This window comes from Mus musculus, chromosome 2 (assembly GCF_000001635.26).
Source record: "Mus musculus strain C57BL/6J chromosome 2, GRCm38.p6 C57BL/6J".
Lineage (NCBI taxonomy): Eukaryota > Metazoa > Chordata > Mammalia > Rodentia > Muridae > Mus > Mus musculus.
Genome location: NC_000068.7, coordinates 140,219,530 through 140,242,184, shown reverse-complemented (window position 1 = coordinate 140,242,184; position 22,655 = coordinate 140,219,530). Strand labels below are relative to the sequence as shown.

Genomic DNA, 22,655 nt, shown 5'->3' with positions numbered 1-22,655 from the left:
CTGAAACCTAATGTCTTCATTAGCTTAGGAATTTTAAAACATTAGCTCTGCCCAGAGGGAAACAAAGATGGTTCATGGGGTCACATCTCTTTAAAGTATTTGTGCTTTAATAGGAGACACTAGGAGTAACACTAAAAAAAAAAAAAAAAAAAAAAAATAGCCACTGGACTTGGCCAAATGGACAGAGAATTTTGGAAGGAGTCTTATATCTCAGGACATACCTCAGACCCTACTACACATGGCTCCCATTTTCCAAAAAGCCCAGGTTTTATGAAGGGTTGGCCACAGCTGAAACAAATGTCCAACTTGAAGTTTTCATCCTCTAAACCCACAGTAGAGAAGGATAGCCATCACCCAAGACAGACAGACCAGCAGGTAGACAGGCAGGCACGAATGCACGCATGCACACACACAGCGAGAGAGACAGAGACAGAGACAGAGAGACAGAGAGAGATGCAGAGAGAGAGAAATACATACACACACACTTAAAAGCCATTTCTAAGTGGCCTTCCAAAAATGATGTCACATATCTTTAAAAGTAATGTCAGTTCCCCTCTCCTTGCTATATAATCTACATATTCACGTTTGTTGGAGAGTAATATCCTAAATTACCTCTGGCGAAGGCATTTTCTAAAAATATCCCAGCATGTTTGTCTAATCATTCCATAAATATTTATCAAGTACCATGCTAGGCTCCAGAACAATCTTAGTAATTAAGAGCCTTGTGGTTCTTGCCTTGCCCTCACAGGGCTACTGACAGATGAGAGCAGAGCTTTGGAAAGGAAGTCTAGGGACAGGAAAGATGGGGTTCAGTTTTCTAAGAGTTGTCATATCTCCAAACTATGACTTTTAAAGGTAAAATGTGCCATTTGTCATTTCTTTCAGAACATCATAAGCATGAGTATTATCTTGCAATGAAGACTGCTAGCATTAAGCAGTACATCTTATGTTTCATAGAGTACATGTAATCGTGATATCGAGATTTTTGAATACTTCATGTGCATTCATGCAATCATACATATATGTTTGGCGTTTTTACAGCTTATTAGATTGACTTACTGAGAACTTTACGTGAATCCCTTGTGATTTTTCTCTTTCTGCTATTTCTCTCAGGGAACGCTTTTGCTAGAGTAAAAATTGGAGATTACCATTACTATGGCTACGGGACTAAGAAGGACTACGAAACAGCAGCCACACACTACAGCATCGCAGCAGACAAGCATCACAGTGCACAAGCAATGTTCAACCTGGCATATATGTATGAACATGGCTTGGGTATTGCAAAGGTAATTGCATTGGTTCAAAGCTAATAATGACAGCTGTGTGAGAAGGGAAAAGTTCTAACTGTTAGGAATTTCATTGATGTCATTAATGTAGAAAAAGGAAGAGTCCCTCTCCCTTGAGTTCACACATACAACTATACTATTAACTTCATCTCCTCCATTTATACCACAGACACAATGAGTAAAAGAAATCTGGAGCCAATCCAATTCATACATTCCTTGTTTTCCCAACCCATATTTCTGTAGTGAGTCCTTTCTCCACTTCCTCATAGCCAGGACTTATGCACTGGCATCTCCACCAAGTCCTTAACTGTCAGTTGTAACAGCAAAGTGAAATGAGATCCAGGCTAGAGATGAAGGTGCCTATGTGTTGACCCAGAAACATCTCACAGAGCAGCCAATATCTTCATGACACCATACTGAGCACTCTAGAGAGGGAGGCCTCAGAGACCACATCTGGCTTGTGGCAAATTTATTAATGAAACAATGCTAACACTGCAGGTGCTGGTGGGAAAAACCCCTTAGACAGTGGGAAGAATCAGGCAGAAGACGGATTATGAGTCTGAAAGGCAGAGGATGGAATGTAGGTATGTTAAATTCACATACCAAGAAATTTAAAAACGAGATAACCAATTTTAGTTAGATGTGATTATATGTGTGTATGTGTATATATATCTATATACACACATATGTATATTATTACATATGTGTGTATATGTATGTATGTTATATATACATATGTATGTATATGTGTGTGTATGTATATGTATATACACACACATATATAAGAATGTGTGTATGCATATGTATAAAATCTTGCTACTCATACAGCCTTTTGATGAGGTAAGCACTCCTTGCTTGTTGTATACATCAGCAATCCACATTGGCAGAGATCTCGTCATTTGGCCAAGTCTGCAGAACTCTCTTGTGGTAGATCCAGAATGTCATGCAAGGCATGTCTGATTCCAAGCATTTCAGGAAAACAAACAAACAAACAAACAAAAAAACAAAAACAAAAACTAAGGGACTGTCTTAGTAATCAAGCAGGGTTCTCTTTGGTGTTTATATTCCCAACTGTTCCTAGAGTGAAATACTGTAGAGACTATTGATTCTCTGTGCTTTCTTCTTCAATCCAGTAATACTAGCAATTGAGAATGATTGGTAGGGAGTTCCCTGAGACCCACTGGCCCAGCACTCTCCAGCCAAAGCTTCTTATTCAGGCAGGGACTGCCCAGCGGAGCAGACCCCATTGTCTTGTCCTCACTGGTAGCCTGCCTTTACCTGAGGAGTTTTCATCAGCCTCAGCACCCTGAGCAAGAAAACATCAACTCCAAATGCTGCCCCTATGAGAATATGTTAGCTTCCTTTGATGGTAAAATGGACAGGAGTGAATGGCTAAGAGCCTCCACCACCCACTGTCACCCACATCGGTGAATGGAACTAATGATAGCTGGCCTACCCCCAACTTAGAGGATTACATGAGTAAGCCTGTGTGAGAAGGCTTTGTAGTCAGTGTGTGGAGTGACTGCCATTTAAGTCAGAAGGAAATTTGAACAATTGCTCAGGTTTCAATAAGATCAAAGCTTTTATTCACAATTCTTCATATGAAACAAACACCACAACCCAAGAAACACTGTTTACAGAAAATGTACAAATGACCCCACTCAATCCGTTCCTTCAGTTATCTCTCCTATCCCCAGTGATTCAAAAAAAGGACTCATTCTCCTAACAACCACATCCTTACCACAGTGAGGCCATTTTCACCTGTGTCCCTGGAGGCAGAAAGGAATGTCCTCTCAAGATATGTGGTGGAGACTGCAGGAGAGGACACGATGCCTAGGGCCCAGCTGTTGGACCACACTAGAGGCGTTGGTTCTCCTTCAGAATCCCCAGTGTACCTCTTTGCTGGGCACTTCCTTCACAAATCAGAGAGCAGCTGTTGGTTGCCCGTTCTTCTCTGCCCACTTTTCCTTTCTTCCTGCCAGATTCCTCTTAACTCACAGATCCATCCATCTGATCAGTTTTCCTCACATGAAGTCTCCTGGTCTTTTGTTTGTTTGTTGATTTGACAGAAAGTATCTACATTAAAAACCAGAGGTGCGGTTGGAGACAAATAAAAACCAGGCAAAGAGAGAAACAAATATAAGAAACCGGGGGCTGTATTCAGACCTAGATACCAGGATGTTAGGTTTAGCTGATGAGAGATCTCTGGGTTAATCAAGTACTCAGGGCAAATTAGTAAAGTGACTCTAAATTTCAAAATACGCATCCCCATGAGTTCAAGCCCCAAACTTATTCCAAAGGGGGAAGGGGGAGGAGAGGGAGGGGGAGGGGAGGGGGAGGGGAGAGGAGGAGGAGGAAGGTGGCCCTTCAGCTCCTGTAGCATTTCTTCAGTTCGGCACTTCTCAATCCTCGCTACCAAGCAAACCAGTGAGAGAAATGAGTGTAATACCATTTCCAGAGAGTTTCCGAGAATGAAACAAGGCTGGTGGGATCATGATTTGTAAACCCTTCGCATTTAAGGGATGAAAGTGAGATATAAACCAATTCTTGTGGAATCAGTGTAAAATGTGAGCCACTGAGCTGAGGTGCTTCTCAGTGAAGCTAGCAGGATAAGTTGTAAGCCTTACCTCAGGCCACCTTGTTGTCCAAATCCCTTCTCTGCTGGAGCTTCGAATGTAGTCCCCCACATCCTCTTAAACTCCCAAGAATGACAAACCAAAGAATGATTCCTCCAAAGTTCACCCTGGGGAATTAATGAATTTTGGAGGGCTTTACTTACAGAGCCCAGATCAGGAGTCACCAACAGGACAGTGGGTGACCCCAACGCAGCCACGTTGGCAAGTTTTCATCCAGCATAGTTGTTGACTTCTCCATAGATAAAAGATGGACGCCCTTCACCTGGTCCTCCCAAGCTCATAAACTCTAGTGCCTCCCTGAGGCCACATGCAAATAGGACAGAACTGCAAACAAATGGCTGGGAGAAGCAGCAGATGGCGAACTTAAGGCCCATGACCCGCCCCTACTCCTCCACAGTTTACCAGCCCAGTTGTAAGGGTCGCCTGCAAGCAGACTCAGCTGACCTGATGAAGATGGTGGTAGTTTTGCTGGGTGCATGGTGTTGATAAACATGCCTGGAATGAAATTAACCGGGGATGTGAACTTAAAAAAATAAGCAACAAGTTACTATGAGACTTTTTGTCAGTTCATATTTTTAAAATTACTTCAGAAGCTTAACTATGAGCAAAGTCATTCCAACCATCTCTACTCTGGATCAGGTCTGAATTTTTGATCACCATGGTCTGTTGCGAAGGTTACTTGGTGCCTTCAATTCTTATGTTCTCTCATAACACTTCTGCTAAATACTTCTGCCTGTTAGAGACCTACAATCGCTAGTCCTTAGACCATTTGCGGAGGAATGCCTGCCTAGTTAGACTACATTTCCCAGCACCCTTTGCATCCATGTGTCCTGTCTCACAGCTTGAGCGAAAGCTGTGACGCACTTGTGCTAAGGCAGCCAGTAAGGAAATGGGGCTTCTCCCTAGTTGCTTTGCTCTTTGTTGTTGGAACACAGCAGAAAGCAGCAGAGGCTCCAGGAAAAATGCAGAACCCCTTAATGAAAAGGGCCAAGTTCCTGAAGTACCAGCGAAGAAAAGCCTCCATCGCCCAGGAACATCCACACTAAAATGTTGACGAAAGTTAAAAACAAACTTTTCCGTATTGTGTCCCTGGATTTGGGGAGTTGATTTGTTACGATTGTTAGCAATACCTTAGGAATACTTAATTCATCAAACGCTGCTATCTTATTGTTGATAAAGTATAACTCCTTCAAACCGTTACCTCTCTTACTCTCCCAATCCCCCAAAAGTAATGCTGATAGACAAAAACACAAATTGAAAATATCTTACTAGCATTATAAATCCTAGACTTCTTACTTTAAATTCAATGCCTTCTTTCACTTAATTGTTTTTGAGAACAATAGCCTCATATGTCACTTTTCTTCTAAATATATTCTAGGCTATATATTCCTTCTCTTCAAAATCCCTCAATATGTTCCCAGGTTGGAACACCATCTACTTCTAGAATGACATGTTACTGCAGTCTAACTTTCATTCACACATTTGAGTACTGACCAGATGATTGCTTACATTATGAAGTGGTGGGCTTGGCTCTGGGGTCATGAACGAAATAAAAAAATCATCTCCAAAGAGTTATAATACCCCCTGGAGAGAGTATATCATATGCTGGAAGATTGTGTATGAACCAGTATCAGCAGTTACCTCAGCACAGTAGGGTTATGGTGAACAATTTTCCTACCCAGTTCTATAATATCAGAGTTTTCCCTAATTTCCAAGTGATATATTCATAATTAGAAAATGAAAATAAATTACTCAAACAAACAGTTTTTAGTTCACATGGTCTATTCCATTATAAGAAATTTTGGGTGTTATAAAATATCTGGGCCTGGAGAACTCAAGTGCCAGGCTTCCTTCTTAGAGAAGTGTGGACACTTTGCCCCTTCTTAGAATAGGAAACAAAACACCCATGGAAGGAGTTACAGAGACAAAATTTGGAAGTGTGACGAAAGGATGGACCATCTAGTGATTGCCATATCCAGAGATCCATCCCATGATCAGCTTCCAAACGCTGACACCATTGCATACACTAGCAAGATTTTGCTGAAAGGACCCAGATATAGCTGTCTCTTGTGAGACTATGCCAGGGCCTGGCAAACACAGAAGTGGATGCTCACAGTCAGCTATTGAATGGACCACAGGGCCCCCAATGGAGGAACTAGAGAAAGCACCCAAGGAACTAAAGGGAACTGCAACCCTATAGGTGGAACAACAATATGAACTAAGCAGTACCCCGGAGCTTTTGTCTCTAGCTGCATATGTATCAAAAGATGGCCTAGTTGGCCATCACTGCAAAGAGAGGCCCATTGGACTTGCAAACTTTATATGCCCCAGTACAGGGGAACGCCAGGGCCAAAAAGGGGGAGTGAGTGGGTAGGGGAGTTGGGGTGGGTGGGTATGGGGGACTTTTGGTATAGCATTGGAAATGTAAATGAGCTAAATACCTAATAAAAAATGGGGAAAAAAAAAAGAATAGTTTTTGCTATCCTGGGTTTTTTGTTATTCCAAATGAATTTGCAAATTGCTCTTTCTAACACTATGAAGAATTGATTTGAAATTTTGATGGGGATCGCATTGCATCTGTAGACTGCTTTTGGCAGGATGTCCATTTTTTATTATATTAATCCTGCCAATCTATGAGCATGGGAGATCTTTCCATCTTCTAAGATCTTCTTCAATTTCTTTCTTCAGAGACTTGAAGTTCTTGTCATACAGATCTTTCACTTGCTTAGTTAGAGTTACACCAAGGTATGTAATATTATTTGTGACTATTGTGAAGGGTGTTGTTTTCCTAATTTCTTCCTCAGCCTGTTTATCCTTTGAGTGGAGGAAGGGTACTGATTTGTTTGAGTTTGTTTGTTTGTTTATTTATTTATTTATTTATTTATTTATTTATTTATTTATTTGGTTTTTTGAGGCAGGGTGGTTTCTCTGTGTAGCCCTGGCTGTCCTGGAACTCACTCTGTAGTCCAGGCTGGCCTCTAACTCAGAAATCCGCCTGCCTCTGCCTCCCAAGTGCTGGGTTTAAAGGCATGCACCACCATTTTATATGCAGTCACTTTGCTGAAGTTGTTTATCAGCTTTAGGAATTCTCTAGTGGAATTTTTAGGGTCACTTAAGTATACGATCATAGCATCTGCATATAGTGATGTTTTGACTTCTTCCTTTCCAATTTGTATCCCTTTGACCTCCTTTTGCTGTTTAATTGCTCTACCTAGAACATCGAGTATTATATTGAATAGATAGGGAGAAAGTGGGCAGCCTTGTCTAGTCCCTGATTTTAGTGAGATTGCTTCAAGTTTCTCTCCATTTAGTTTGATGTCGGCTACTGGTTTCCTGTATATTGCTTTTACTATGTTTAGGTATGGGCCTTGAATTCCTGATCTTTCCAAGAGTTTTAACATAAAGGGATGCTGAATTTTGTCAAATGCTTTTTCAGCATCTAATGAAATGATCATGTGGTCTTTTTCTTTGAGTTTATTTATGTAGTGGATTACATTGATGGTTTTCTGTATATTGAACTATCCCTGCATCCCTGGGATGTAACATACTTGATCGTAGTAAATGATCATCTTGACGTGTTCTTGGATTCTGTTGGCAAGAATTTTATTGAGTAATTTTGCATCAATGTTCATAAGGGAGATTGGTTTGAAGTTCTCTTTCTTTGTTGGGTCTTTGTGTGGTTTAGGTATAAGTGTAATTGTGGCTTCATAGAACAAATTGAGTAGATTACCTTTTGTTTCTATTTTGTGGAACAGTTTGAAGAGTATTGGTATTAGGTCTTCTTTAAAGGTCTGATAGAATTCTGCACTAAACCCATCTGGTCCTGGACGTTTGTTTGTTTGTTTGTTTGTTTGTTTGTTTGTTTGTTTTTGGTTGGGAGACTATTAGTGACTGCTTCTATTTCTTTAGGGGTTATGGGACCGTTTAGATGGTTTATCTGACCCTGTTTTAACTTTGGCACCTTGTTTGTGTCTAGAAAACTGTCCATTTCATCCAGACTTTCCGATTTAGTTGAGTATAAGCTTTTGTTGTAGGATCTGATGATGTTTTGGATTTCCACAGTTTCTGTTGTTATGCCTCCCTTTTGATTTCTGAGTTTATTAATTTGGATATTGTCTCTGTGCCCTCTGGTTAGCCTGTTTTTTATCTATCTTGTTGATTTTCTCAGAAAACCAGCTCCTGGTTTTGTTGATTCTTTGTTCAGTTCTTTTTGTTTGTATTTGGTTGATTTCAGCCCTAAGTTTGATTATTTCCTGACGTCTACTCCTCTTGGGTATATTTGCTTCTTTTGTTCTGGAGCTTTCAGGTGTGCTGTCAAACTACTAGTGTAAGCTCTCTCCAGTTTCTTTTTGGAGGCACTTAGGGCTATTAGTTTACCTCTCACTACTGCTTTCATTGTGTCCCATAGGTTTTGATAGGACGTGCCTTCAATTTCATTAAATTCTAAAAAGTCTTTTAATTTCTTTATTTCTTCCTTGACCAAATTATCATTGAGTAGAGCATTTTTCAGCTTCCATGTGTATGTGTGTCTTTTGTTGATTTTGTTGGAATTTAAGATCAGCCTTAATCTGTGGTGATCTGATAGGGTGCATGGAATTATTTCAATCTTCTTATATCTGTTGAGGCCTGTTTTGTGACAAATTATATGGTCAGTTTTGGAGAAGGTACCATGAAGTGCTGAGAAGAAAGTATATTCTGTTGTTTTGGGATGAAATATTCTATAGATATCTGTTAGAGACATTTGGTTCATAACTTCTGTTAGTTTCACTGTGCCTCGATTAGTTTCTGTTTCCATGATTTGTCCATTGCTGAGAGTGATGTGTTGAAGTCTTCCATTATTATTGTGTGGGGTATGATGTGTGCTTTGAGCTTTAGTAAAGTTTCTTTTATGAATGTGGGTGCCCTTGCATTTGGAGCATAGATGTTCAGAATTGAGAGTTCATCTTGGTAGATTTTTCCTTTGGCCAGTATGAAGTCTCTTTCCTTATGCTTTTTGATAACTTTTAGTAGATTTTATTCAATATTAGAATGGCTACTCCAGCTTATTTCTTGGGACCACTTGCTTGAAAAATTGTTTTCCAGCGTTTACTCTAAGGTAATGTCTATCTTTGTCACTGAGGTGTATTTCCTGTATGCAGCAAAATGTTGGATCCTGTTTATATATCCAGTCTATTAGTCTATGTCTTTTTTAGAGAATTGAGTCCATTGATGTTAAGAGATACTAAGGAAAAGTGATTGTTACTTCCTGGGGTTTTTGTTGTTGTTGTTAGAGGTGGAATTATGTTTATGTGACTATCTTCTTTGAGGTTTGTTGAAAGATTACTTTCTTGCTTTTTCTAGGGTCTAGTTTCCCTCCTTGTGTTAGTGTTTTCCATCTATTATCCCTTGTAGGGCTGGATTTGTGGAAAAAATATTGTGTAAATGGAATATCTTGGCTTCTCCATCTATGGTCATTGAGAGTTTTTCTGTATATAGTAGTCTGGGCTGGCATTTATGTTCTCTTAGGGTCTGCATGACATCTGCCCAGGATCTTCTAGCTTTCATAGTCTCTGGTGAGAAGTCTGGTGTAATTCTGATAGGTCTGCCCTTATATGTTACTTGACCTTTTTCCCTTACTGCTTTTAATATTCTTTCTTTGTTTAGTGCATTTGGTGTTTTGATTATTATGTGATGGGAGGAAATTCTTTTCTAGTCTAGTCTATTTTGAGTTCTGTAGGCTTCTTGTATGTCCATGGGTATCTCTTTCTTTAGGTAAGGGAAGTTTTCTTCTATAATTACTGGCCCTTTAAGTTGGGAATCTTTATTCTCTTTTCTACCTATTATCCTTAGGTTTGGTCTTCTCATTGTGTCCTGGATTTCCTGGATATTTTGGGTTTGGAGTTTTTAGCATTTTGCATTTTCTCTGACTGTTGTGTCAATATTTTCTATGGTATCTTCTGCTCCCAAGATTCTCTCTTCTATCTCTTGTATTCTCTTGGTGAAGCTTGCATCTATGACTCCTGATCTCTTTCCTAGGTTTTCTAACTGTAGGGTTGTCTCCCTTTGTGATTTCTTTATTGTTTCTATTTCCGTTTTTAGATCTTGGATGGTTTTGTTCATTTCCTTTGCCTGTTTGTTTTTGTTTTCCTGTAATTCTTTAAGAGATTTTTGTGTTTCCTCTTTAAGGGATTCTACCTGTTTACCTGTGTTCTCCTATATTTCTTTAAGGAAGTTATTTATGTCCTTCTTAAAGTCCTCTATCATCATCATGAGAACTGATTTTAGATCCAGTCTTGCTTTTTCTGGTGTGATGGTGCATCCAGGATTCATTATGGTAGGAGAATTGGGTTCTGATGATGGCAAGTAACCCTGGTTTCTGTTGCTTATGTCCTTATGCTTGCCTCCCACCATCTGAATATCTCTAGTGCTACCTGCCCTTGCTATCTGACTGGAGCCTATCCTTCCTGAAATCCTAGTTGTGTCAGAACTCCTCATAGTCAAGCTGTCTCTGTGATCCTGTGATCCTGAGATTCTGGGTGTGTCAGAGCTCCTGGCAGTCAAGCTGCCTCTGAGACCCTGAGATCCTGGTGTGACCAAGCTCCTGGGATCCTGGGATCCTATCTGTGTTAGAGCACCTGGGATTTGAGCCTACTCTGGGTACTCTGGTGCTGGCTGCAGAGTTCTTGCCCAAGGTTAAACCGCTGCAGCCTGGAAAGAACCCAAGCTACTGGTCGGGTGGGGTTCCTATGTACATGGATCCTGCTGGTCCCAGTCACTTCCGGTGGTGTTGGAACAATTTTGTTGTATCCTGCTCACCCCTGATCCTAAGATCCTGAGCATGCTAGAGCACCTGGGAGTGTAGCCTCCTCTAGGTACTGTGGCTCCCTGAAGTTGTTAAGACCAAGCTTCCTGTTTCTTTGCAGGCTCTTTTAAGTTGCTTCTGATTCTTTCCATGTGATCCCCACCTCCACACCCCCCAACACATCTACATACCAACCACCCCACACCCCCACCACCCCATACCCTTACACCCCAGCCACCCCACACCCCCACATCCCAACCACCCCACACCCCCACAACTCTACCTCCCTGTATAACAAGTTGAGTTCCTCCCGTACTTTTAATCTCCTTCTCCTGCTACATCTGACTTTTTAATGCTTTTAGTCACAATATGCTTGAGTTTAAGGCCTCTATGATTATTATATGGAGTCAACATGGATAGTCAAAAGAATCTATTTTAAGGTCTATAACTTTCTATTTTCAAAATTCCCCTTGCTATATATGGCATGACACATCCTCAAGCCACCAAACAACTTGTGGTATTTCTCACAACAGTTTCTGTTTTGTGAGAACCTATACCTGATGAAGATGCTCCATTTTCTTTCTAGGACATTCACTTGGCCAGAAGATTGTACGACATGGCTGCTCAGACAAGCCCAGATGCTCACATACCTGTGTTCTTTGCCCTTATGAAACTGGAAACCATGCATCTGCTCCATGATATCCTGTTTTTTAATGTAAGTTTGTCTCAAATAAGATTCTCAAAAACTCTGAAAACTCCAAGAAACTTGGGACAAAGTGATGAGGACTACCAAGGGAATTGACTTTTCTTTGATAAGTAGAATGCAGAATCTTGTACTTACCACACAGCAATTCTTACTTGCTGAGTATGTGTTGACATTGTGTAGTACAACCAGTAAATTAATTCAGCAGATACTCTTTCCAACACACTCAATGCTCAAAGCCTTAAGCAGAAATGAGCTATATATACTTGTTCAAAACATAGCTCTTGCCATCAAAATCTGAGACTGGTAAGCAGATGGCAGGTGGCAAGTGACACCACAAAGAACTGTATTTCTTAAAAGCAGAAATTAATTCTTTTGGAGACAGGTCCTTAAAACACAGCCAAGGCTAACCAGGAAGTCACTGTATAACCCAGGATGACCTCAAATTCGAGACCCTTCTGCCTTAGCCTTCTAGGCACAGAGACTACAGGCAAGTGCCACCATGTGCAGCTTAATTTTGTACTTGAGGTTATTTATACTTGAGTTGATAATTAAGCCAATGTGTGGGCTCTACCCTGAAATGAATCCCTACTTCCAAGATGGAAGGGAGCAGAGGGCATGGCTTTCAGGTAGGAGGGCGGTGGTGGGTTTGTGAGGAGAAATGGTTCTAACGACCATAAGGTGCTAGAATTGTTTTCTTTTTTGACTAAATGCCTCTTGCCAGCAGTTTACCATGAAATGGAAATGGCTGAAACTGGACAGCACTGTTGGACCATACTGGGATTTATTGGTGATTGGCCTAATTGTTGCCATGCTGATCTTCCTGCTTAGAAATCGCCATAGGTAGGCTCTAGACCATCAGATAACCTACTTATAGGTTCATGCCAAGCTATCCTCACCAAATAAAGAATTTCCTCATCCAAATTGCGAGTCTCTACAGATTTCCCACACAGGCTTTGATGGAGAGTGGACAGAGCTTAAGAACTACCCTAAAGAAGCAACTCCATACTTCCTACTTGGTTTAGGGACCATGGGAAGAATGGTCCCTAAATGCTGAGGACAGGTCATCTAAGACATTGCCACAAATTTTTCATCTTGGTGATCTAAGTCCTGACCTCAATAAAGGTCACCATCTTTGGGTTATAATAAAGGTGCCATCCCCTTTTGAGGGAATAAGCTATTTGTCTTGGTTCTAGAGAACATTTTGAAGTGAACAGAAGGGTAAGTTCAGGGAAGATGTGTTGCGCGCGCCCAACTGGCCAGGAAGAACGACGCTGCAACAGGATCCTTCTGCACACGTTTCTTCAGTCCTGTTTCTTCTTGTTTATATCTCCCTTGTTTATATCTCCCTTGTTTATATCTCTCCCAAATAATAATCCTCTAACCCAGGCCTCTCACTCTTATATACTCTCAGTTCCCATCCACGCACAGCAGGCCACGCCACTTCACCAGGCACGCAGCTTCAGCTAATCAGGGCAGCAGGGGCATATCTCCATCAAAATGGATTCACCGGTATCCTGGTACACCTGCGCAGCTCTCAAGATGTTTGTGGCTTATATGAGGAAGTCAGGTGCAAGTCATATTACTTAGCTGCAGTCCCTGGCGCCTTTGGGACTGCCACCACACCCGCTCCTCACATCTCCCCCTTTTTTCTTTTTTGGCAGAGAGAATGTCTGTAGATAGCCCCCCGCAGCCATGCCCCTTACCCGTCCTTGGGAGACAAACAGCATTGGTTTGATCCCTGTCTTAGGTTGGTGACATGCCCAGGGAGTCTTATCACTGACTACCTCTCTATCATGCCAAGCCACACCTGGGGAGATTGTGTTTTGCGGCAGGTGCATCAAAAGGCCAGGATGTTGATTAATCTATGGCCAGATCTTAATTGCTGCAAGCAAGCCTCATGGGTGAAGGTAGAGGTCTGATCCCCAGTGTGCAAGCATAGGGGCCCTACACAAAACCATCCCTTGGACTCATTACCCAGAGAGGTCTTGGCCAGCTCCCGTGTCGTTTTTCCTGGGGGAAGGGAACTAGGACACTGAACCTTCATGCAATCAGACATGCCTTCCACAGGATGCCAACAGCAAGCTATCCTCTGTGCAGTGCTTAGCCTCGCACCCCACGGCATAACGCAGCATTATTTCTTTTAGAGCGGCAAACCGAATCTGAGGAGATTGTCCTGCCTCCACTGCAGCAAAAGCCTATGCTACCATGGCGAAAGTGCGGGCCCGCACACTCTGCACCTAACACATGTGCCAAACACACAACACACACACACTATAACAAGCATACATCCAAGGGCTCTCATCCCCGCTCATCTTCCCGGAAGCAAGGGATAGATAGCCAGAGGGGCTATCTCTTTAAAGGGAATTCAGGGATCAAAAAGGCATAGAAAAATTTGAACATCATGTCGAGCTGGTATCGGCTTCTGGAACACTGAAAGGATCTCCCATCTCGGCTCCATCCTTTGTGCCTGTGGGACCATCCACCACATCCACAGGGGCAACTGGATCAGGATCCTCATTCTTGCAGCATCTCACCAACCTCTCCGGCACCCAAAGAGGTTCCATCTGGTCCTGTGGAAACACACAAACAGACCCTCTCGCCCACGTCAACACCTGATCTTGTCGATCCCCAGGGGAGATGGACACAATACCTCGTGGTAATGAGACCATAACCTCAATCACCTGTGTGTCCATCTGGGAAGTCAATATGAGAGTCAAGTTTTCACTAGCTTCCCCTCTGATACGCAATGATTTCCGCGCCCTTATAGCAATCTGATTCACCTACTCAAACACCTGCACTGGATATCCTGTCTGTTGTTGTGCAAAGTGACCTTGCCAAGCAGCATATCCCTATCCCATGCTAGATTACCTGCAACAGCGTTAGCAGCTGCCTGTTCATTCGCAAATTCAATAAGGAAGGCTTTCCGATCTAAATACTGCCCAGGTGAAAGGCATGCCTTCACCAAGCCTGCCCAATCAGACAGCATCATGCAGTGTCTATTCAAGGCCTCTACTTGAGCCACAGTATAGGAGGCAGTTAAGATGTATGTCTGCACGGACTCAGCAAAATTCCTGATTACTTTGAAATCTAGAGACTCATGATATCTCTGCCCTGCTTGGTCAGTGAAAATAGGACATCCCAGCAAGGAGAGTCTAACCTTTCTCCAAACCTCCAGACAGAGGTCCACTTATAGGCGGCTGCTGAAGAGGCATAGGGAGGAGGCGCAGAAGCTAATTTGCCTTCCTCCTCCGCTTTGGCTTTTTTATTTTGTCTTTTCTGTCCACCTGATAACACTGTGTCTCCTTTCTTTTTCGTTTTTCTTTTTAAGCCCTTCTCCTCTGACATACTCTCTTGTTGCTCTATAAGGATTTTCTGACCTGTCTTGACTGCCTCTCGATTCAAACAGTAACAGAGTCCATATATCAGAACAAACAAGACCAAAACTATCAGACCTACCCACAAAGGGTCAATGGGAGAAAAAAGCATAACTACACAGCGAGGATCTATTGATCACTACACTGAGGTTATCATAATTCCTTAATCTATCCTGAAACCGTGAACCTTAACTTGTCCCAAAACCAGGAACCTTAACTTGTCCCAAAACCAGGAAACTTTCGTTACTTTGTGCCTGCTTCCTGGCAACTTTATACTTGCCTCTATTTTATCCGAGGTCCTTCCCAAACTCCTGGGGTCGTAAGTTTCACTTACCATGAACTTACCCTGCCGGCAACCACTGACTGCTGAAAGTTCTGAACTCGGTGGGGGAGTCGGTTTCCCATACGGGCCACCAATTGTCGTGTCCGCTCTTGACCAGCAAGAACGACACGACCACCAGTCCTTCTAATAGCAGTTTATTCAGTCCTCATCTTTCTTCTTTCTCTTCATCAGTACCGTTCCCCAGCTGAAGAGTTCCGAATCCATGCCGGATCCTTCTCAACAGTCTGTTTTACGGGAACCTTTATTAACCCCTTCTTTCCCGTGATGCAGTTCAGAATCCTCCCTGTAGCAGGGGGTCTTCGCCTGAAGATGTTTCTTTTCCCTTATCCTGGGTCCCGGGTTTCGGCACCCCTTGTCCCGAGCTTTTGTTCCCACCCCTGATGCGTCACTTCCCCAGGCACGCAGCTTCAGCTAATCAGGGCAGCAGGGGCACATCTCCATCAAAATGGATTCACCGGTATCCTGGTACACCTGCCCAGCTCTCAAGATGTTTGTGGCTTATATGAGGAAGTCAGGTGCAAGTCATATGACTTAGCTGCAGTCCCTGGCGCCTTTGGGACTGCCGCCACACCCGCTCCTCACAAAGATGGGAATATAGATACCTGAGAAGATGACAAATAGATATTGCACAAATAGATTTCACGGGGATGACCATAGGAGCAAACTAAAGTCCTGATGAGCACAGTACTTCACTGCAGGTCATAGTCTAGCTTTTCTGGCTTCCAACAGGCAAGTCATAGACCTAAGACCAAGCAGAGGGAATTAGTGAATGAGGAAAAGCAACAGACCCACGACCTATATTCAAGGCTAGGCTTGAATCCTAGCTCTCTGACCTGTTTGTCTTCCATTTTCTGATCAAAAAACCAAGGAACAAGCAAGCAAGCAAACAACCCTATCTCAGACAGCTGGCATGAGGAGTCAATGAAATCATGTCTGCTCACAGCATAGCAAATGTCCTGGACCTGGGGTGGGGGACTACATCATAAATGGTAGTATTGGGGGCTGGAGAAATGGCTCAACAGTTAAGGACACTTGGCTGCTCTTCTAGAGGACCCTGGTTTGATTTCAAGCACCCTCGTGGCAGCTCAAAAGTATCTGTAACTCCAGTCCCAGGATATCTGATGCCGTGTTTTGGCTTCCATGGGTACAACATGCACATGATGCAAAGACATATAAGAAGGCAATACATACACACACACACACACACACATAAAGGTAATTTTAAAAATAAATACATGTGGGTAGCTTTCAATATAAACTCATGGTGAAAAAGCCAAGCATACTGGTATGCACCTGTAACCATTACCCTTTGGGAAGCTAAGGCACTGAAGCTGTCAATCTATGAACAATGAGTTCAAAATGCTGAGTGCCAATATGCAAAGATCCATTTTGGAACTTCATAATCCAACACAGTCCCAGCAAGAGTTTGCTGTTGTTGATTTCAGTGATGTACCAAACAATAGTAAGAGAACCTAGAAGAACTTGGAAAGTGGGCTTTAAAAATGTCATATTCACATGTCATCAAGATGTCCATTTCTGGGACTCTTCTCAGGTGCTACCACTGAGGCCAACTCAAAAGGACAAGCCAAGGGGTGAAGCCCCCCTCTGCAAAACCACTGACATGTTCCCATTATGACAAACAGTATTCCATACTATTCTCTACATAATTTAGCAGAGAGCAAACAGAACCACAAGCAAGTGCACAGAGAAACTCTCAATGGAATCCAAGAGAAATATAACAACATTCAGTTCGAATCTTCCTACCAGCAGGCAAACCAGATGAGGATGATGACTCCTGAGCAAGCTAAAGTCATCTTAGTGTCCAGGAAACAAACAGATTTGTTTTGCTACATCAATCATGGGGCTGCTGGGACCTGGCTCCTGAGAATCAGTCAACCAAAGTAGATACCACCACAGCCAGCATTAAAGGAGCTGAGACTTGGCCAGTGTGCTGGCCCAGGGTGAATGAGAGTGAGGCCAAGTAGCTTACACAAAGATCTCAAGCCAAGCAGTGGTGAGAAAGACAGGCCCCACTTCTGAGCGTCACAAACATTTCAAACCTAATCCATTTCTCTTGATTTAGGTTCCCCCAACAAGCTAACCAGGGATTTCAGTGCAAATAGTTTTTCTGGTGGGGATCTCAAGAAAACAGGCACGAGGGAAACACAAGGGTGGGTATCTAGAGTTTGGTACCTCTGGTCCCTGGAGCTTAGGGCAGATTTCTGGTAGTCTGGATAGAACATGTACTTTCTAGATATTCTGTCTATGGAACAAGGAAGGCAGGTATTTACCCCAAATTCAAGACATCATGACTGATGGGTTAGTTTTTATTTATTTATTTTTATTAGATATTTTCTTTATATTCATTTCAAATGCTATCCTGAAAGTTCCCTATACCCTCCCTCTGCCCTGCTCCCCTACCCACCTACTCGCGATTCTTGGCCCTGGCATTCCCCTGTATTGGAGCATATAAAGTTTGCAATACCAAGGGACCTCTCTTCCCAGTGATGGCTGACTAGACCATCTTCTGCTACATATACAGCTAGAGATATGAGCTCTGGGGGTACTGGTTAGTTCATATTGTTGTCCACCTATAGGGTTGCAGACCCCTTCAGTACTTGGGGGACATTATTGCCTGAGCTTCCACACAGACACAGCTGGTGCTTTAGACGAGCCCTTGGGGCCGACAGGTTGCCCATGGTCAAAGTTACCAATTTCACTTTCAAAGCACTGGAAAGCCAGAAGGAATGGAGTCAGGACAGAGGCTTTCTGCACTTTCCACTCCTCCAATGCAATGACCTGCTGAGCACTTACTCTGCCCCAGATACTCTGCCAAGAACTTGAGAAATCAGTGAGAGTCCTTCATCCTCAGTGGTCTTCATCCTCAGGAAGCTGGCTCAGTATGGAGTGAAAGAGAGAAGGCCCGACTGCCAGTGACTAACATTTTCTTGCGTTAGTTGCCCTCATCCTCCCAGACAGTCTTTAATGATTTTTTTCTGGTATTATGGACATGTCGAACAATGATCAGCTTTCTTTTTCAGACAGTACAAAACCTGTAGCTGTAGGGCTGGAGTCACAGCTCTCTGCTGTTGCCTGAAAAGTGATTTTCCTCAGGATGTCAGGATTCCTAAACTTCATAGAAGAGAATTTCAGAAGGAGCCAGGATGAAGCAGCACTGGAATTTACTAAAAGATATTTTTAACATAAATTTAAGTGTGTGAGTTAAGAATGTGGCTGTGAGCTTCTCAAGAGAGAGAGGTGCCTTTCAGTGTGTTTACACAGACACATGATTTGAGTGGATTCTGAGTTCCTATCTTCAAAGGGTTAGTAAGATTTAAATGGGATCATGGGGTCCTTTCTGAGGTGTATTGGATAGGATTATAGCTGATAAGTATATTTTAGATCACTGGGTTCATGGGAAAGGGTGTTTTTATTGTAAACAAAAGTCCTGTGAGATTCCTCAAAAAATTAGAAAAAGGAGTAAACATCACATACACTTGGGCCTTAGCGTGGCTTATTGTTATTTTAACATTAACTTGAAAAGATCTCTATATAAGGATATTTTCCACACATAAGAAACCTCAGAGGAAATGTTGCAAATTGTGCTGAAATTCTTGACTTTCAGCTAGTCAAGAATTTCTCTCCACATGTCTCCTTAATTTCCCCTTTCTATCGCCATAGCCATCAGCAGAGGCTGTTGACAGCAGAATTGCTATACCCTGAAGCTACCCAGTAAACAAGTGCTGCCTCTAGAGTAAATGCAGGGGCCCAGCAGAATGGACTGACCAGTCTGAGCAATCTGTCTAGAACTGAATGCAGCTAGTCTTCTGGAACCTGGACCTTTGACAGAGGTGTGGGCAGGAGTGTGGCGAACAGTCAGTTCCACCCTGTTAGCTTTGCTTTCTGAATCCCTCCCCACCCCTGGCTCTTCTGTGGTTGAGGGGACAGGGATGATGACAAGATGGCTTAAGGATGGGAACTGTTTTTACTAAAGTGGCATGGAAGTCACCATGTAAAGGAGCCTTGTGACATGGAAATGTGCCATCTTGGCTCTCATGATTCCCTACTAGGAACCTACTGTCTCTGTTTAAGATTTCTCCAGAGCAAATAAGGAGACAAGCATCTGGTATAATTGAGGTCTTTCACCACCTTGGTTAGGTTTATTTCTGTTTTGTTTAAAGATACTGTAAATGGGAGTGTTTTCCTGATTTCTTTCATAGTATGTTTCTTAGCGTGTTTGTTACTAGTATTTAGAAAGGCTCCTAATCCTTTGCATCCTTAACCCTGCTGCTGGTGGGCATGCATCTAGCTCCAAGAGCAGTCAGATTTCCCTCTCTTGCTTTCCTTTCTTTTTGTTCTAGCCCCTGGTACATGGCCTCACCTCTTGCTATTATTAAGCTGTGTCACATCCAAATCTATTATGATCTCTACGTTCAAAATTGTTATATCACAGGCCCAGGTCACCCCACCTCAAGAAAGCTTATTCATGGTAACTCTGTCAGCACCTTTCTACAAACTGTTAAGCATTCTTTTGTTTTGTTTTGGTTTGTTTTGGTTTGTTTTGGTTTGTTTTGGTTTGTTTTGGTTTGTTTTGGTTTGGTTTTGTCTAACACAAAGATGGCAGATCAAGCACGCTCAGAGGCTCCCTTAGCACCCTTCTTCTTTGGCTGAGGTTCAGTGGGGAGCTCTGCCCCCTTTGCACAGTGGGACCTGACACTCAGCAACTCTAGCCCAGGATGTCCAGACTCCCACATTACAAATTGGGGCCATTTGGCCCCTTTCATTAATCCTGACTTGAGTTTCAACCAAACCAAGACTCAAAATGTCCTGTTGCATTGGCCCAGATGTCCCTAACAACTGTCTTTGATAATTTTGGACTGAGATGTGAGCTGTGGGCTGAACAGCACTAAATGGCTCTGGCCTTAGAAAAACCAAGAACAATGGCATAGTTTTGGTCATTTCACCTCTCCACTTCCCAGTTTGCTTAGGGACATGAGAGTGTCTAATGAGCTTACAAAGCCTCGAGCACTGCAGGAGTATGCTTTACCTGAGTGGAGAAGGCCTCCCTACTCACAGGAGGTTGGAAGAAAACTCTGTTGAAGCCCAAAGAACTAGTGCTTGTGTACCAACTACAAATGTGACTGTAAGCTTGTTAATGGTTCACACTCACAAAAGAAATATCGGGGAATTCCATATATACGTGTGTGTGTGTGTGTGTGTGTGTGTGTGTGTGTGTGTGTGTGTTAGATGTAACCACTGGAGAGTTCAGAAATAAAATGGCAGCAGAGATGAGGAGTGACATTTGGGTATCATGCTGAATTTTGTTTCCTGAAGAATTACAAGCTTTCTTAGCAGTTCTGTCTTCCCTTCATGCCTTGCTTGGTCAGAATAAATTCTTTTTCCCACAGAGTATTTTGCTTATATATAAATACACACACACACACACACACACACACACACACACACACAGTACTCACCTCCTCTAGACACATATAAAAAAAAAAAGATGCATCAACCCACATTAAAAATAAATGTGCCATTCTAACAATAGTTTGCTACTAACAAGAAAAAGCGAGGAACTGAAAATATCAATTCCAGTGGAGGTACCGAGGGACAAGTGAGGTGCTGATTGGCCTTTCCAGAGGCACACACCTGGAGTCTCCAGCTTCCCAGAACCTCAGCAGCTTCTCTGGGGAAACCAGAATGAAATGACTTGAGCATTCTCCAGATAAAGACTCCCTGGCTCCGAGAGGAGATAAGCAACCTTTCCATGCCCCTTCTGATTTCTGTTCTTTGCTTCTTTCTTTGTTTCTCTCTTCCTTCCTTCCTTCCTTCCTTCCTTCCTTCCTTCCTTCCTTCCTTCCTTCGTCATTTTGACATAGGATATAGCTGTGTATCCCTAGCTGACCTAGTGGTCTATGCCTCAACCTCTGAAGGGCTGGGTGGACAGCAATGTGTTACTGTCCTCACTCCATCCTCCTTTCATGTTATCATCAAAACTACTTTTCATTGTTAGTGCTACCATTTTAGCTTCCAAAAGTATTAAAATGGGTAAAAATTAACCTTTACAATGTTGGGAAATCTTTTTTTTCTTTTCTTAAAAATTATCTTTAATCTTTTTTTTACAATCCAGTCATTGTCCTCTCCCTGTCCACCCTCCGACAGCTCTTCATCCCATTCCTCCCCCTTAAAAAAAAAAAATCGCATTTGAGTCACCTCAGAGTAAATGACCAAAATACAAAAGAAAAATAAGACAAAAAGGAAGGGAGGGAGGGAGGGAGGGAGGAAGGAAGGAAGGAAGGAAGGAAGGAAGGAAGGAAGGAAGGAAGATGAAAAGGCATCATTCATTTTTGCACTTGATTCGTTCATAATTCAGAATGGAGTGAGCAGTCTTGATTGCGACCAAATACTACTGTTGTGATGTGTGAGCCACATAGACTTTCCGCCATTTTCTCCTCTGTTGCTGCTCTGGATAAATGTGCTTCCCGCTCCAGATGGGTGGTGTCTGAAGCATCAAATCCTTAGGCAGCTGTCCTCACTCAGCGCAGCCTAGCAACATCACTGGGCAGCTCCTGCCATGCTGGGCTTTGTCTTCCCTGCTCACGCTCCTCTCCCTGAATAGGCTCTCCACTTGTGGAAGCACACGGGGTCCCACGAAGAGCAGCCCAGAAGTGTCAGGGAGTTGACATTCCTAGAAATAATCCCCAACCAAGAAGGCATAGGCCAGGAACTCCTCACTTTCCTTGTTGCTCAGCAGGCTGCTTCACAGAGTGATTCTGTAGAACTCTTACTAAGATGCCAAGCAGGAAGGAGCTCCATTTGTCCCCTTGCTAAAGTTTCACCATTAACACATTGTTATTGGCTTCCTCACCTTCCACTTTCCTGCTCCCTCACCCTCCCACTCCCTCTCCAAATAAACTAACTGGCATTCAAAACCTGTCTGACTGTGGTTTGTGGAAAACATATATGAAGACGTACCTTAAGGAAGGGCATATCAAGCATCTCAGAAGGCATTGAGATAATTGCCGAGGTGGGGAATAAGGAGAAGATCTGTTTATATATATGTATACCACAACACACATTCTTGTGGAACTAGAAAGCAGTTTTGATTGACTCACCATTAGATTTGTAGCACCCAGGAGTGTGCCTGCATATAATTGGCCTTAAAACTTAAATAGGATTCCTAGCTGGCTTCTAAGGTCTTTCAAATATTAAAACGTTATTCCAAATAATATCAAAGAAAAAACTGAGATTATGAAAGAGGGGTATGAAATAAAATAAGGGAAATAAGCTCTGTTTTTCTTTACCCACAGAACACTCCTGACATCAATTGTGTCGGAGGCTTTTCCATGGCAACGAATTCTTCATCCCTAGGTGCTCTTTGATTCCATTCAATTCTGACACCATCTGACCAGAGTTATCTTGTCATTTTTTGAATTGAAGGACTCAGTCCCAGGAGACTGCACGACCCACCACATCTCACACCAGTTAGGTTCCCTGTACTTTTGTCCAACCTGACTACACATCAG

General features: G+C 42.7%; 1 protein-coding gene across 6 annotated transcripts in view; it reads left to right on the top strand.

Annotated features, from left to right (window-relative positions):
• The window catches only part of Sel1l2 (sel-1 suppressor of lin-12-like 2 (C. elegans)), a 160,112-nt gene extending 147,526 nt beyond the window's left edge, over positions 1-12,586 (top strand). For 2 of the 6 annotated variants that reach the window (XM_017317771.1, XM_030250523.1), the window contains 3 exons: positions 1,114-1,286; positions 11,290-11,418; positions 12,131-12,586. In XM_017317771.1, the coding sequence (XP_017173260.1) occupies positions 1,114-1,286; positions 11,290-11,418; positions 12,131-12,253 (425 nt within the window). In that variant the 3' untranslated portion in view covers positions 12,254-12,586. The other 4 variants (XM_030250524.1, NM_001033296.2, XM_030250522.1 and 1 more) reach the window with 4 other exon arrangements.
• Positions 12,587-22,655: the final 10,069 nt, after the last annotated feature.